The sequence below is a fragment of the Diadema setosum genome, chromosome 5, assembly GCF_964275005.1.
Source record: "Diadema setosum chromosome 5, eeDiaSeto1, whole genome shotgun sequence".
Taxonomy (NCBI): Eukaryota; Metazoa; Echinodermata; class Echinoidea; order Diadematoida; family Diadematidae; genus Diadema; species Diadema setosum.
The window spans coordinates 15,404,002-15,420,843 of record NC_092689.1 but is presented as its reverse complement, the minus strand read 5'-3'; the positions used below and the strand labels follow the sequence as shown (position 1 = coordinate 15,420,843).

The 16,842-nt window shown below is 37.7% G+C and overlaps 1 protein-coding gene across 1 annotated transcript in view; it reads right to left on the bottom strand.

Annotated features, from left to right (window-relative positions):
- LOC140229135 (tubby-related protein 3-like) overlaps positions 1 to 13,351 on the bottom strand; it is a 59,200-nt gene extending 45,849 nt beyond the window's left edge. The window contains exon 1 of the mRNA XM_072309401.1: positions 13,220 to 13,351. Within this exon, the coding sequence (XP_072165502.1) occupies positions 13,220 to 13,236 (17 nt within the window). The 5' untranslated portion in view covers positions 13,237 to 13,351. The remainder of the gene's footprint in view (positions 1 to 13,219) is intronic.
- Positions 13,352 to 16,842: the final 3,491 nt, after the last annotated feature.

Genomic DNA, 16,842 nt, shown 5'->3' with positions numbered 1-16,842 from the left:
CAATGTATACAATTGATGTAAAGGGAGGAAAGGTTACTACATGTGATTCAAAGCTTTCCTGTGTAGCATAACCTCTCCTGAATATTGAAGTTCAAAAAAAAAAAAAAAAAAAAAAAAAAAAAGATGTTGGCTGATTGCTGTACTGCGTCAAACCGAGCACGGCTAGGGGTGTTGCAAGAAAGCTGCAATCAATTGCAACTCTCCAAAGTCTATCGCAAATCCTACAATTGATTGCAAAAGTTGCAGTTGTTCTATCTAGTGTAAAGTTTGCAACAGCTATTTGCAATTGATCGCAACTTGACTTACTTGCAACACCACCCCGGTATGATAATTTGAGTTACAGGTGGCACACAAAGGGTGTATCAAATGTTCAAATGGTAACTGTTGCCTTTACAGGGTTTGTTACATTAATGGCACTGAACTTCTATGAGACCTTTTAACATATGGCACAAAACTTCTAGCGAGACCTTTTAACATCCATCCATTCCAGTGGGCATTGAGAGCACACAATTTTGGAGCAAGGCCTTTTAGGCCACAGATCTCTTACACGGTTTGTGCAGGGCACTTTCTGCGATTGGCGTCTGCTGTAAATACACACCTCAGATTACCACTGTATGCATTACGCCGCTAAATTCCCTGTCCATCAAATGATATTAAAAAAACAAAGGCGAGAATATTAAGCCATATGTTTCAGTCACAGCAGCATGCATGAGTTATACTGGAATAGAAAAGGCTCCTTCCAAACTTGTTGAACCAACACGCTGTAACAGCAGCATCCTCCCTTTGTATAGATGGAGTGAACTTCTTGCATGTCTGCTATCTTCTTCTTTTTCTCTGACTCGGATTTTTTCTTTGAACAACATTTATGCTTGGCAAAGAAGAAGAAAACAGATCTACCATGTGAATCTGTAAACAGCAGACTTTTTCTTCCATGCAACAACCCACTTTACAGCATTCACGGGTTGCGCAAGCTAAGTGTCACGGCTGGTTTCACTACCTCTGCTAATTCTTCGGGGAGAAAATGAACAATGCAAAGCCAAAAGTGTGTAGTCGCTGGAAACATGCCTCAGAGGAAAAACAGTTGCGCTACAAACTTGGAATATTGTCCATAAATCAGCTTATTAATATGGGCACGGTGGCTCATGGAGAGCTGTGTGGTGAATTGTGTTCGATTCTCAAGAGGCAGCACAGCTCACGTTGGTGCACACATGCGTGCACATCATATCTCTGTTTGATATCACCGATTATTATTTCGCCCATATTTCACAATATATGTTTCTCCAGAGAGAAGTACCGACCAACATAAATGGGTGTGTTCAATGAGTAAATTGCCTTGCGGGAAGGTCTGTCAGAGCCCCAGTTTTGCTGTCGAACAGGCTTCCTTATCTACAAGATCCAAAAGTTTCTACTAACATTGCAACTGTGGCACACCGAGCATGGATGCATTTAAAAATATCTAGCTATGACTGGAGCAAGATTGGGTATTCAGGATTAGTTGAGCTGTGTTTAGTTCTTCCACCAAAAAAATCTTTGATATGAAATGCAATTCATTCAAACAATGGCAAATTACACATACACATAAAAGATGGTAACAGAGACATTAATTTTAAAGCATCTATACTTGTAGGTATCAAATTTTCAGTATTATTCATAGTTGTCAACTAAATACACAATGCACACCATGCCGCTTTGCTGGATACATGGTACAAAATTGTTTCATGTAAAGCACAATGCAGTTCTACATATTGTACCTCATTTGGTACCATGAATGACAAGTACTGCATTTATAAAATAAACATGGATTATGACAAGTAGATTACAATCCAAAAGTGATGTTACCAAGCTGCCAGACAGATATTCTTTTTTTTTTCTTTCTTAATCATTTAATAATTCTTACAGCATCTACCAGCAGCCTAAAATGAAATGAAGTGACCATGACTAGAACATGATGAGCTCTGTGATAATTTGCCATTCACTATTGACACTTTACTACATGTGCATGTTTTACACCATATACATGTACACATTATCTCGGACTGCCATCTACACAAAGTTGTTAAAATTGGTGCAACTTCAACACCTCTTCTCGGAGCCCTAAAATTTTCCTCATATTTCCCTCCTGAGTGGCTTTTAATATGGGATAAAAGCATGTCAAATTTTGCATTTCACGAGTGGCTTAGTTTCACAACTTCCTGAGGAGCCATCCAGAAGATATCAACTGGTGTTTAGTGATTTCCTATCAGTGTTTTTATTGCCCAAGGTGTCTTCTTGTTGCAACGAGGCAAAGAATGCTACATTCATGAAATTCATACCCCAAGGTACCCTCCTACCTCTTTAAATGCTTATCTACATGTATCGGGGTTTTTACACAGAACCGGAACCTTACTCTTATCACCTCTGCATCTTGTTAACGGTATCAAGTCCTTATTGACCTTTAACATGTTCCATGAAAATGCTTGCATTTCCTGAACTTTACGAGCAGTGATAAAGCTCCAGCTACTAAGGGGGGAGCCCTTGTAGACCAATTTCTCTGATGACGACAGTGATATATACGCCTGGATACGGCAGCAGGCGGGCACTACATCTAGCAGATTGCAGGATACATATCAGGAAAGATACACAAACACATACTAAGAGGGGGGAAATGTAAGGAGCAAGAGAGATTATGACAGCAGGAGACAGAAATACAGGAGACGGAGGAGAGAAATTCTCCTGAAAGACGAAGAAGAAAGAGAGAGAGGGAAGAGGAGGAGACTGTGCGTTGCAGAAAGAGGACATCAAACAAAAGAGATAAACAGGGACAGACAGACATAGGATGAACAAACTGCACAAGACCTAAATACAAAGATAAAAAGAAATAGATGAGAGATGAAGCTTTCGCACCAATGTCAAGATGTGCATGTCATCAGTGTGACTACTTATAGATGATTTTAATGGGGAATTTCCAGCACATTGTCATCTCCACTGAATCAGCATTTGAGTCACGAAGACAGTGGATCGAATTGCCTTCAGTGCACGTGAAGAAGTAAGGCAATATCTGCATGAATAAAAGCCTGCCCACATGAGGTAACATGAGCATAACAGAAACCTTTACCACCAATATTCTGAAGGAGGTAATCATAATTGTTGCTTGGAAAATAAACATATTATTCATAAAGAGAGAAAAGATTCAAACAACAGAGCAAAAATATATGCATGCAAAAAAAAAGAAAGAAAGCAGAAAGCAAGCAAAAAAAAAAATAAAAAAAATCAGCTAGGTCTACAGATAACCCAAATCTAGTGCATAATCAGTAACTGTTGTAAATATCGACAATACTGTAACTTTCTATTACAAAATCTTGACAGTTAGCACACACACAAGAAAGAGTCATTATCTTGAGAGCTCTAACACTGTGTAACATTACATTATCGACATCCATTTCAGGTAATCCACACTTTTCCTGGATACGACACAACTTCTTTTTGGAACCAATCTAGACATACAAGTGTATTTATAAATTATAAGTGATATTTTGTACAAGGGTGTAGATCTCCCTTCTTGGCAATGTAACAGACAAAAATGGCCTACAGTATGCCTGTATCTTTATTTCGTCATGTGGATTGTCACAAAAGAAATCCACAAAGACAGTATAGTCGCAGGACAATGCAGCAGGTGGTTGTATGATTCCCAGCAGCACTCTGTCTAACCTGCAGGTCACATGGTCACTCATACTCTCAATGTTCTTCATGTTAGCTCCATATGCAGGTAATCATCCCTAAGAAACAAATATGTTTTTCCAAAAAAAAAAAATACTCCTCTTGAGGTTTTTAAGCCAAGACAAACTTGGAATCCTTTAATACCCCCTGAGTGTCATCTTTTATTTTATTTTTTTATGTTAATTGTTTGTAACATGCAGGTAAAGTATAATAATGTATGCATGTGTGTATAATATGTACTTCACAAACACTGACAACAATTATGATGATGGATTGGTGTGGATATCATAACCTAACCTAACTATGGTATTTTCTACTTGTTTTAGGAGAGAGGAAATGGCATTGGCTGTATACATGTATGTGCTTCCACCAAATTTCAATCCAAACACATTTTCCATCTCTGAAATACCCCCCCCCCAATAAAAAGCAATGTATCAGCACTGTGTAATGTTAGTTTCATTTTTCTAAATGTGCATTCTGCATCGTACACTAATGACAATTGATGCATCCAGAAAATTTTCACGACTGAATATGTATTCCTCTCCACAAGACGAAAATGCCATCAGTCTTGTTCATCAAATCACAATGAAAAAAAGTTGAACCATAACAGGGAATAATTTTCCTGGTATCGCATAGCAATTCGCTATGCATTTTTATACTACTGCTATACACAAATTAACTTTTGTGTAACAGTTTTCTTCCATAGAAGTGTACAGAATTGAATACCATATAAAATATTGTTCATCAGCTGAAATTGCTAATCAAATTTGAGTTGGAAAATTATTCCCTGCATAATGATACAGGGAATATATTACTATCTAATTCAGATAAGTAGGTGTACATGAGTATACTCCACAACATACACACTCATACAAAGCATTTGGACACACAATTTTAAGCACACACACACACACACACACACACACCAATGAAACAGACAAAATTATCAAATTTGTCAGAAAGAACTCACTCATGCGATGGTAATCACTAAATGCAAATGGAGTGCTGAGTTGCTCTGCCACATTTTTTTTTTTCTTCACGCATGCATCTGAGGCAGTTGTGTAGAGGATAATCAACTGAGTGAATGGTTCATATGCAGTAGACAAATGAAAATGGACATAACACACTTTACAAACTTCAGCATAGAGCTTATTGATCATGTGAAACAAAGGAAACCATTGTACTTGGTACAATGATTTAGCCAAGGCAGTGAAAAATCCTTCTAGGAAATCTACACACTACACACAAAGTAGTTACAGTTCAATCACAATCTACCTCCTTTTAAAGGGGGAAATGATAGATACTATAGACAAAGCAGTGTACAGTGTTTATTCAGAGGATGAATATGCTCAGGATGAATTATCATTTGCACACTAAAACCTCTTTCTGAAAAGAGGGTGTTATTTGCATATTTCTCTATCATGGCAGCCAGCACTGATTGAGCTGTTATCATTTGTCAGGATTGTGATACAGTAGATCAGCACTTGTGTGGGTGGCCATAGGGTAGTGGCAACATGATTTGCACATTGGTCGGGGTCTTTAGAAAAAGGGGGCACTTTTATTTGAAATAAACAAGTACACTGGAACACAATATAAAACAGGTAAAAACAAAATGAAGTTGCGTAGTAGTGGGGTAATTAGTAGCAAAAGGCGTTGATGCGTGTTGAGGCTAATCCCCAAAGTATGGAAAATAACACTGATGATGATGCATGGAAATATATGCCATATAAGATACAAACAAATAATGGGTGTTTTTCACAAAATTCCATAAAGATAGGCATAGGGTGTAAGGGTGTAATTGAACTCAATATGAAGAATGAAGAAACAGTGCCATTAAGTTCTATATTAACATGACAGTTAAGTAGGTTCTGATATAAATTCTTTTGCACAACTTTTCCTGATAAAACCTACAATGTACATTACAAAGAGAAAAAAAAAATGGCTACCTCAAGAGAGAATTTTGTGATACCAACTCAAAATACAATCATCGATCTCTAAAACAGCAAAGAACACTATTGATTTTGTGCCACTCCAGTACATAGCTCTCTTGTTTGTGGCAAACATGCAGGTTTCAAACTAGTGTTGGGCTAATGGTATTTTGGCACTGGGAAGTAAGAAAACTCTACTCTTCCCCTCTGGCATAGTATAAAAACTAAAATAAACTTAAATTCAAATATGAACAGGTGCTTGTTTGGAAATTTCATGAATTATTACACTAAATTGGCCAAATACATATGTGGTAGCATTCTTATAAATACAACTCTTGCATTGTAAAGTTTTCAGGGTATCTGCCAAGGCTGTTGTTAATTTTTGCAAGAGTATGATGCATCTGTTTGTTTGTTTGTTTGTTTGGGGGGGGTTATCAGTATCATGTTGGAGCTGCATCACTCATCCTTTGTCATATGCACTCATCCTTTGTCATATGGGCTGTTTTTATATTTATGGCACAAATTATCATTTGCAGTCATTCTAATCACGCATAGAGAATTAGTAAAGACTGTTAATAAGCTGCTCTCACCGAATATAAGGACTAGACTACAAACAAAGAAACAAAGAAACAAAAGAAAACAAAACAGGTCCTGACCATGAATAACCATATGGAATTTGAAGTTGTAGATTGTTCGCAGATGCACATACACATACACACAAATGCTTATTTAGCATAAAATGTGCTTCATGGCACATTGATAAACAAGTTTTTTTGGCCATCTGATGGGATCATAGACAAATGGGGTCACTGCTTCGCATGCTCGAGAACAGTGCATACCAGTTTAATCAAGTGAAATATGCTCTGCCTAGTCTCGTGCTGTGAAACAGTCTGTATTCCATATCATCTTTCAAGGTCAGACTTTGTCATAATAGTTACGTTCAGACGGCAGGCCCTAACCTCGAGGTTTAGCTCTTGCCCCCTAACTACGACGTGTGTCCACACGACGAATCTTAACCTTGAGGTTACGAAACCTCGAGGTTAAGCTTCTAGTATGCAGAGATAGCACTGCACTGATGACTTTATGCCTTTATGAAGATATTCGTCGAAAACAATTTTTTTTTAGCGTTGGAGAAGAAAATAAAATACAGTAGTGAGTTCGACGTGTTCAGTTTCATTGATCAAGCGCATGGGAAGAAAAGATGATGTTGTTGTGATGTGCGTCATAGGTTTTTCACCCTCACGCGCATGTGTAGTATATTTGTGGTGTATTTACGTGTGGGAGGTTGACCCGGAAGCAAAGGGAAATTGTGGGGGTTGGAGTTCACGGCGAGGTCACTCTTAACTTCGAGTTCGTTGTTTTTTGTGTCCACACTGTGCTTAACTACGAGTGGGGACCCCCCGCGGCTCGTGGTTAGAGCGCTAACCATAAGATTTCTCGTGGCTCGAAACATCGAGCAAACCTCGAGGTTTGCTAAATACGAGTGCATCTTCACGGTCCCTAACTACAAGCTCTAACCTCGAGGTTTCCTAGCCTCGAGGTTAAGGGCTCCTGTCTGAACGTAACTTATGTAACCTCAGAGAAATATACTGATGTACAATGTACATATTTTTATTTTTTTGGTGGGATGGGGGGGGGGGGGTGCCAAAAGCAGTGCTCATCTCACATGTATTCGATTTGTTTCAAGCTTTAAATCGTATTTGTATGCTAAAAGCTCTGTTTCCCTCACCACCCCCTTTGTCTATTCTTTTTCACTCTCGCCATCACTCTCTTTTCTTTCCTTCCTATTACCACCATCCATTTGGATTGATTGAACCTGCACTAATCATTATGTTTTTAACCTGATGATGCAGTCAGTCATGTGTGCAGTATTCTATCTTGTCTGAAGCTTTGACAAATCATGCAAATTGAAGGCGGCACGCACCGTGCGGCAATGCAGGGTCAGGGCCAATATCTGCGGTTCACTATGCCGAAATGCAGTTGCTTGTTATATTCTATTTGACTTTGTTCTCCTAACATCTAGAGCTGTAGTCATGCATGCCATCCATCCATGTGAAGATTGCAGTCACTTCAAAACTGCCCTTGGTATAGCACATTCAATAGCTTCACTCGCTGGACCATCCCAGTGGTAGCAATGTAAGTAATTGTATACTGCAACAGCAACTACTGGTGTAATTTATGCAAGCCTCCTGAAAATCAGAGTCATGATTTTGAAACATTTTACTGTAAAATTCATAAGTTTCTGCAGGAAATATCCATAGGTAAACTGTGTGAGTGTTTTAAACGTTTGTACTGCGTTTGAAATCGATATTAATACATATATACATATATATATATATTTTTTTGTCTTTACTGCTTGGAGGCGTCAAGAAAAGAGAGGATCATAATCGAGGTCGCACTGTACTTGAAAGGCATTGTACGATTGTAAATTAAAGAAAGAAGTGGCCAAATGTTTTCTATCATTGTGCACAAATCCGTAGCTTACAGAATAATGAATACATGTTGACAACAAAGTATCAACACCTGCAACACTTGGGATTTAAACCATCGATGCTTTACGTTGAGGTGCTTATCTTTAGAAAGCACAATCATAATCTTTGCTTCACTTTATCTTGTCTTTTCCTATTAGAAATACTAAGGAGCAAAACAGATCTATATCCTGGTCCACAAAAATAGCACATAGATAAAGAAAAAAACAAACAGAATCAGCAACTCAAAGAGTTAACAGTTGTAATCCATCCTGGTTTTCATTTGACTACATGTAATCTTATCTTCTTCACCATCTTATGATTCTAAAGCTTTTCTAGATATTAATGCTCTACATGTACTATTAAAGTGACGGAACAAATGTCTTGTATCTCCCATCATATTTACATTATTAAAGATACTTGCCCTACAATACTTTTTTTTTTTTTTTTTGCAGCACAATTGGTACCATTCTTATCCAAAGAATGTATATTAACATATTACTCAATCAAAGCCTAATAACAGCTTACTAAAGTCTAATTCTTTATCTATGTAATGTGTGTTTTATAGTTGCAAAGCATTGAACACGGTCTGTGCAATTGACACACAACTTTGACATGGTTACTGCTCTACTGCTTCTGATTTAAATCAGTCACTGACGTGACCTTTGGACATCAATCTGACAAACTGTAATCACATAAATATAGCACTGACTCCCCACAGGAAATATCTTAAGCAGAACAATTGGATCCGGAGATCAAACAAAATAAAAGAGATACATACACTGTATGTACATTTTATACTGCAGTTTAGGGTCTCTCCCCTCTCTCTTTTTGTTTATTGGACAGAAGATCTGCCATCCTAGCAGGTATAGGCAGGTCCTTGATGATAAATGGCATACTTCCTCTTTTCTGATTCCCAATCACTAGCACAGGCTTTGCGTTGCCTAGCAACAAGAAGCGGGCAACCAAGCGTGATCATACAATATCTCTGAGCAAATTGATATTGGAGTCTGAGTCAAAGTGCTCAATGACTTATCACTTTGTGGGATATGTCACAAGGCCAACATATCAGGAGACTTGTAGGTAATGTGTATGTGTGTGTGCTTGTTTGTTTGTATAGTGTGCGTGTGTGTGTGTGTGTGTGTGTGTACGTGATTGTGTATACTATTAAAGCAAGGACAGAAAATCCAATATACACATGTGTACAATGTATCTGCCTTGATAATGATATTGTAATTAGCATAATTCATATTTTATAAGTAGATGCCATGCTTCACTGGCAGTAATTTTTTCAACATAAATGTACATTGTAGCATAGAGTGTACTACAATGTAGTTTGCATAATGTGCTCCTACAGATGACTTAAATATCATTCTGGTCATCACTATCATACAAGCAGCAAGACACTTGAACATTGGTCAAGTGGTCAGCACTGCTGTACATGCATGAACGTCTGTATTGTAACCACGTGACAGCTTGTTATATTATACCCTACATGAAAAAAAAAATAAAAATAAAAGACTGAATGTGTGTGTACAGTGTACTGATGCATGAATGCACACATACCAGTGTCTGTAAATTCCAAACAAATGAATTGGTTGATTTTTATACTTACTTGAAACAATCACTACATGGGATACATGAGGTTTTGTCTGTTTCTACTATTCAGGTCTTCTCATATTCTGTTTCTTAAAATTAGATCATCACTCCCATCTATACATACCCAACAGTTCTCGCATGATCCATTACAAGTAGTGTCTCACAAGCAGATATCAAAACACACTTACGTAAATTACATAATTATTGTACATTGTACATGCTACTTCATTGCTTTGTTTGTTCTCTGTATCATCAACAGCACCTTTCGCATGTGTGTGACTTATTTTAAGCATGCAGCTATAAATTTAATAAAGATTCAACTCGACTCTGGTTTCCTAAAGTGGACACTTTTTTAATATATTTTCATACTTTTCATAAGTGCATCAATTAAGTACATAACATCATGCTATAAATATGCTTAAATAACATTGGAAAGGTGACTACGCCACCACAGGAACAAAGATTCACAATCTTATTGATAACTGAAGAGAACGTCACATTGCATTGTTGTTGTTGTTTTTTTACCTTTCATGAAAATTATCTGAATCACTCGCAGATTCGAACCCTTATTACAACTGGGACAATGTGATGTGAGAGGGGTACAGGGTTCTTTTCTGTGGAAATTTCCTTGCATAACATTTTTGAAATTTCTGGAAAACAAACAAACACACTAACATTGTAGAGCTGTATTAGCCCTGCAGCTGACATTATTGAATTAAAATGGATCTGAGTTGAATGGGCACATGGGTACAATGCATGTTGAATAAGATGCAGTCTTTATAATATCATACTACTATTTCAATACCGAAGTTGCTAGCGTTACATAGTGTAGTACCTTGAATGTGATGCCTAAATCACTTGTACACATACAGCAAGCACATTATACAAACAGTTAGAAATAGTTTTGATGTTCCTTCCACTCACACACCTGCAAAAACCTAAACCCAAACAAAACAATACCATGCACACTAATGGAAGAAAAAAAAACACTCAAGAATATATCACACCACAGAATACTGAATGTTGGATGCAAAAAAAAAAAAAAAGCACAAATAAACCTGGGAAGTAAAATCAAGTATTAATACAACTGTATGATAATAAGCATGAACATAAAGTTTGTAAAGACTGGATGGAGTATGATCCAAACTTCGCTGTATAATGAAGATAATCGGTGTAATACAACGTAAAAATGAGCTACAGCTCAGTCAGAATGGAAAATAAATCAATTAAAATGAGCTCTGAGCATACCATACGTAGATCAATATCTGATGCCTGTGGTGATTCAAACTAATCCATTAATGCAACTTATTTTGATGCATTGGAATCATTAGGCAAGCATTATTAAATTTGCCACATGGGGGCCACATACATTGTAGGTGTGAACTAGACTATGTTAAAGGAAACCATAACATTTAGATCAATGGCAGTTTTTTCAAATGTTTTAGCTATAACTATCTGTTTCAGTGAGTGGAAAGCAACACCAAAAACTAATATGGTTTGAATCTGATATGGTTTGATATACACTGGCACCGCACTTTTTTTAGGGTCTTAAAATAACACAGGGATAAGATGTAGAGTTTCTAGATGTAGATCTAGTAGAACTACGTTTTAGGAAGGGATACAAGTGCAGCCAATAAAAAAAAATTAGCTCGCATTTAATGCCAAGGTCCAATCGCGACAGTTAATAGAAAATTACTAGTACAGAGTATGTCCTGTAGTAGTAGACCCAATTTCCCATACTAGCAGAGTGATGAAACTATGGCATTATTGTCTATAGTTGACCAAAAGACAAGTCCACTAAGTACATTTTATCGTCGGGGATATGCTCTGCTGGGACTACGTCTGGCTTCATGGAATCCCCTCCTTTCTTGAGAAAGACCGATAAAAGTAAAATAATGTTATGAAACTCCTCCAGACACATATCACCTAACTTCTACTAGGGTCTATAGTGTCTAAACTACGCTAATGACATGCTGCCTTTGTTGGGCCTTGTTATACTGTCCATATAGTTATATTCATAAGTTATAAGCAGACATAAAGTTCTGTTTGTTAGTGCCATAGCACACTATATAGTAAGGGTACTAGATCTCGCGCAGGGACTTAATGGTCGTGCATAGCGAAACTGCGTATAGCAAGCAATATTACGCATGGAACTAAGCGCAAAATTTGCCGATACGCCCATGGAATAAACATACCCGACAACCTCTAAACATGAGAAGGAAGCAGGTAGAAAATTTGATTTCGAACAAATTTTTCACTAAATTTCCAATTTTTTACCTTGTAATTTACCTACCTTAGCTTAAAATCTGTTTTAAGGATGTTGTAGCCTAGACGTGTCGCCTCGCTTGTCTTGCCCGTAGCCGATAGAATTCGTAATTTGTTCGATCGATCGTTTATTATATTCCATGAAAGCCGAAGCACGTTACAGCCGCAGAGGGGTAGACACTTTCACGCATGAAACTACATAATAGGGCAGCTGTGCGACCTTTACATACCCCGAGAAATTGAACGCATAAAATTAAGTCCAACATACAAACGGCGACAGCACACTACTCCGTCATCGTATCATCAGGAGATTCTGGGAGGTGATTTTTCTGCATTTTTGTGATATTTATTGAGAAATTCAGGTACAATTGTGGAATAATATCTATTATAAGAACATCACAAATTTTCGTGCGCGATATCTAGACCCCTCAACCATACAACTCACAACTATGTATACGACTGACAGACTTTGAATCTGAAGCAGTGAAATGAACAAGCGTGTTAATTCTGAGCAAGAGGCTATTGTGATTTATTGCGGATTCAGTGTGTCAGTCGTAAGGTCGTGAGTCGTAGTGTGCAGCAGGCTATACAGTAATGTTTATCTAACGTTACTTCAAGTTCTAGACATTGTCTAGGTTACCAGTACTAGGCAACGTCTAACACTAAGTAGGACCTAATAGATAACACTTTAACACTTAAGCGACAGTGTTACTACTATTATGAATATGATTCGACATGAAATGGAACAAATGTTGTGAGAGAAGATGTGCATGATCACAGAATTAACCATGGCACGAGCCTCACGCGGGTAGTGTTTTTTGTTAGTCAATAGATCTAGTAGAACTAGAAAATTAACATTTTGTTAGACTCTAACTAGGCCTACGGTAAGTTAGACATGTTAGACAGATCCACAGTATAAATAAGGCGGCGATGATCTGCGTGTACGCACAACAGCTCACAGCTTCTTGCTGCATACTGAAACGCCTACTAAAACACACTAACGTTAGATATAACTGTTAGTGTTATACGTGTAACGTCTTGTTATGCACATGATAATTATACGAACTTGTGAAGACGTGGTGAGGTCCATAGCCCTTTCTCAGGCTGAGTGCTGCGCCCGCCTGGCGTAGGGTGCTGAGGGTGCAACACAACCGCTGTGGCCGGTAGGATTTCGCGATGAATGGGAAAACCGAGTCGCTGCGACAATAGACGAATGTGATTATCAGTAATATAATTCGTAACACTATATGCCATGATACTTACTCTTTGTGCCCATACATCGCTTATCCAACTATTATTCTGACTGCTGCCAATTCTTGTCAAGCAATGAGTTTCGACCGATAGCTGAGAATCGCCGAAAACGCCTCTCAAGTCGTTCTCAAATATTCGCAATCGCGATAACACTACAGTAGCAAGTATAAGAAACGTTAATTCATTCCCCAGCCCATGTCATGATTGTGTACATAACAACGACATTCATTGGACAAAACGTATCACATGACTCCCCGCTATTTGTCTGATTGGCTGAAAATTTTCGGCCATATTCGCACATCCGGGATATCGTCCCTATTACCGTGGTGCCGAGACGCTTTAAATGACTGGGCGCAGGGAGACACACACTTCCTCATGCTAGTGTGTGGGTACATTTTGTTCTAGAGCGGACGGACTGCACTATCAGCTGTTATGAGACGAACTGGGCAGAGTCTGTTGAGTTCTTAGTACAATATTGTATTCTTTCTTTGCTATTATTTTGTTTAGATGAAATCTCTTTGGATGAAATACCCCAAAGTCCGTGTGCGTCTAGTAAAGTATTGATCGATATGATGGGTGAGGCCAAATAATTTCTGCGTGCTTCTGAAGAAACGGATAGATAACCAACATTAGTGTCTGTTCTACTTGATCGTTCATTGTAAAAGAAAGAAAGTAATAATTTGGTAATAAAAGCAATTTACTCTCCACTCGGGAAGGGAGAACAGATGGGCAACCCATCCCAGGGGCATCGCCCTTTTGAGACGACTGGTGGCCTTTAGCATCAAATATTTATGCCATAACAGAACCGTGACTGCAAGAGTATAGACCATAATTCGGTTTGGGTACATTTTTTATGCCTCCGCCACGAAGTGGTGCCGGAGGCATATAATTATGTTTTCGGGTTGTCCGTCCTTCCTCATGAAACTTGGCATGTATGTGTATTATGGGGTGAAGTTGTGCCTATCAACTTTTGGGTGCACATGCTCAAGGTCAGAGGTCAAAAGGTCAAGGTCAAATGCTCAAAATTTCACTTTTATTTCCCCCATAACAATGCAATGCCTGAAGATATTTTCTTGAAACTTAGTGTATACATGTCATCTCTGGTGAAAGTTTGGGGTCATGCGGTTAAAGGTCAAAGGTTAAGTAAAAATGTTAAAATTTCACTTTATCTCCATATATCTTGGAAATGGTTCAGGGTATCTTCATGGAACATATGCATGTACTAACTGGCAGTGATTATCTAGGGAATTATGGGATCATGGGGTCAAAGGTCAGGGTTAAAGGTCAAGGGTAACACTTCAAAATTTTACTATATCCCTCATATTTATGCAATGCCTGCAGGATTATTTTCTATTTAAACTTGGTGTGTGCATGTTTAACCCAATAGAGATTCTCTGGGATGTGTTTTTTTTTTTTGCCAAAAAGGTCAAAGGTCAAAAGGTCAAAGATCAAGTGAAAGTGCTGAACTTTACTTCTTCCTCCATATCTCAGAAATGGCTCTAGTTATTTTGAAACTTAGAACATATCTATGCATGTTCTGCCCGACAATGATTCTCTTATGAATCAGGGTCAAAGGTCAAGGGTCAAAGGCCAGATGAAAATGGTAACAATTTACTATTCAATACAGAAATTGCACTTTTTCTCCGTACCATGAAAATTACTCAATGCATAAACTTATGAAGGGGTCAAAGTCAAGTAAAAGTCCTAAAATCCCCAAATACATGCTCTCTCATTCATCCAATTAAACCTAGGTCAAGGAAGGTGAACATTCAACACATTTGTGACAAACGTGTCATTTTAATATTTTGCCAATTTTGTGAAAATGTAATCACACATGTCCACATGTACTATAGACCTATTAGGAGAATCATGCATTATGGCGGAGGCATACCAGTCGCCATAGCGACATTTCTAGTTTTGGGGATTTTTTTTTAAATAAAAATGGTGATTTCTAACTGGGGGGGGGGGACTACAAGTAGGCCCTATATGCCTAACAAAACTGGATGACAGTAAATGCACTGACATAGCAACGCACTTGGCTCATTACATAACCCACTGAAAGTGCTTTTGGTCTTTTTCTCTTTTTTTTTTCTTTTCCTTTTTTTTTAAAGCCCGGTATAGAGCCGCCATAGTGCTCTGAAGTCGAATTCATCTAATACAAACCGGAGGAGCTGCTGATGTCATTACTTAGGGCCTACAATGTACTTTCTATTTTGGGGATGAGAAAGAATCAGTTGTATCTGGTTATTAGGCTTAGTTCTCTTTCTTTTTTCTTCTTTTTTTTTTTGTCGAATTCTAATATTAATAACAACGACGACTTTCATATATGGGAAACATGCCCTGGTGAAAAGGTTGTGTCAAGTTGCTCAATCATTCCAAAACATCTGATTATGATGTGTCCACAAACCAAAGAGAGAGGTATAAGCTTACGATATTGCATCCTCGGTTAATTATTATTTTGATAGCATAAAATTCGGAAAAACGTGCTGATGAGAGGTTAACCTTATGTGTAAACATTCTATATCTTATGACGTGAAACTTTCGCCCTGTTATCCTACATGTTAGTGTGGTTATTTGACTTAATCTACAGGAATCAAAGTCATGAAAAGGCCTATATGGAGTGATTGTCTTTGCACTTTTAAAGGACAATCACATTCATAGACATGTGGATAGATTTTATGCAGCAATATTAGAAGAACACATCACTGCAAGAGTTTGAGGAAAATCGGACAATCCCTTCAAAAGTTATGGATTTTGCGAAGTTTCTGCTCAGTCACTGCTGGATTATAACATTAGAGCCTATATACTACAACTTGTGATGTCACATGTGTAGAACGATATAAAGGAAATACAAAGAAAATTCAACATATTTTCACTTTTCTTGCATAGCAGACATAAAAGAGCAGCACTTGACATCCCTCTTTTAGAAGGCAGGGGGAATAATATTACCCTTAATATACGTCAGTGACAAGTCGAGGAAATGTTCACTTTTTACAAAAAAAGTGAATTCTCTTCATGTTTTTCTTAAATCGTTCGTCACATGTGACATAGTTGTCTTCTCCTGGTCCAGCAGTGATTGCCTACTGATACTTTAAAAATTCATAATTTTTGAACAGATTATCTGATTTACTCCCAGCTTTTAGAGATGTGTTCTATTAACATTGCTGCCTTCACTCAATCCACATGTAAGAATAATTAAGATGGACTACATTGTCCTTTAATGCTCATATTATGATAAATAACATGTGAGCATAAAATACGTCGACACAACTGACACTCTTTCCTTTTCTAGCCTTTATACATTTGGGGATACTCAGGTCATTGTGCATCTTGTATCTAAGGATTTTATTGTTAAACAACCGATAGCAGGTTACTGTTCAATTTTAAATTCGGTTCAACACTTTATTTCCATCAAACAAAAAGAATACATAAAACGGGCATATTTTTGTCAATTCTTATGTCGTGAAACAATTTGCCTTCTGAAAGAGGCAAGTCAAGCTTTCTTTTATCATAAGAAAAAGTGGAATAATTATGTTTCAGGCTGAAGTATTATCACAAGATTTAGAATAAAAGCTACAAAATAATGTCCCTATTTATAATAAATTATGCGGACTGAGTGACACATGTATGCCTCC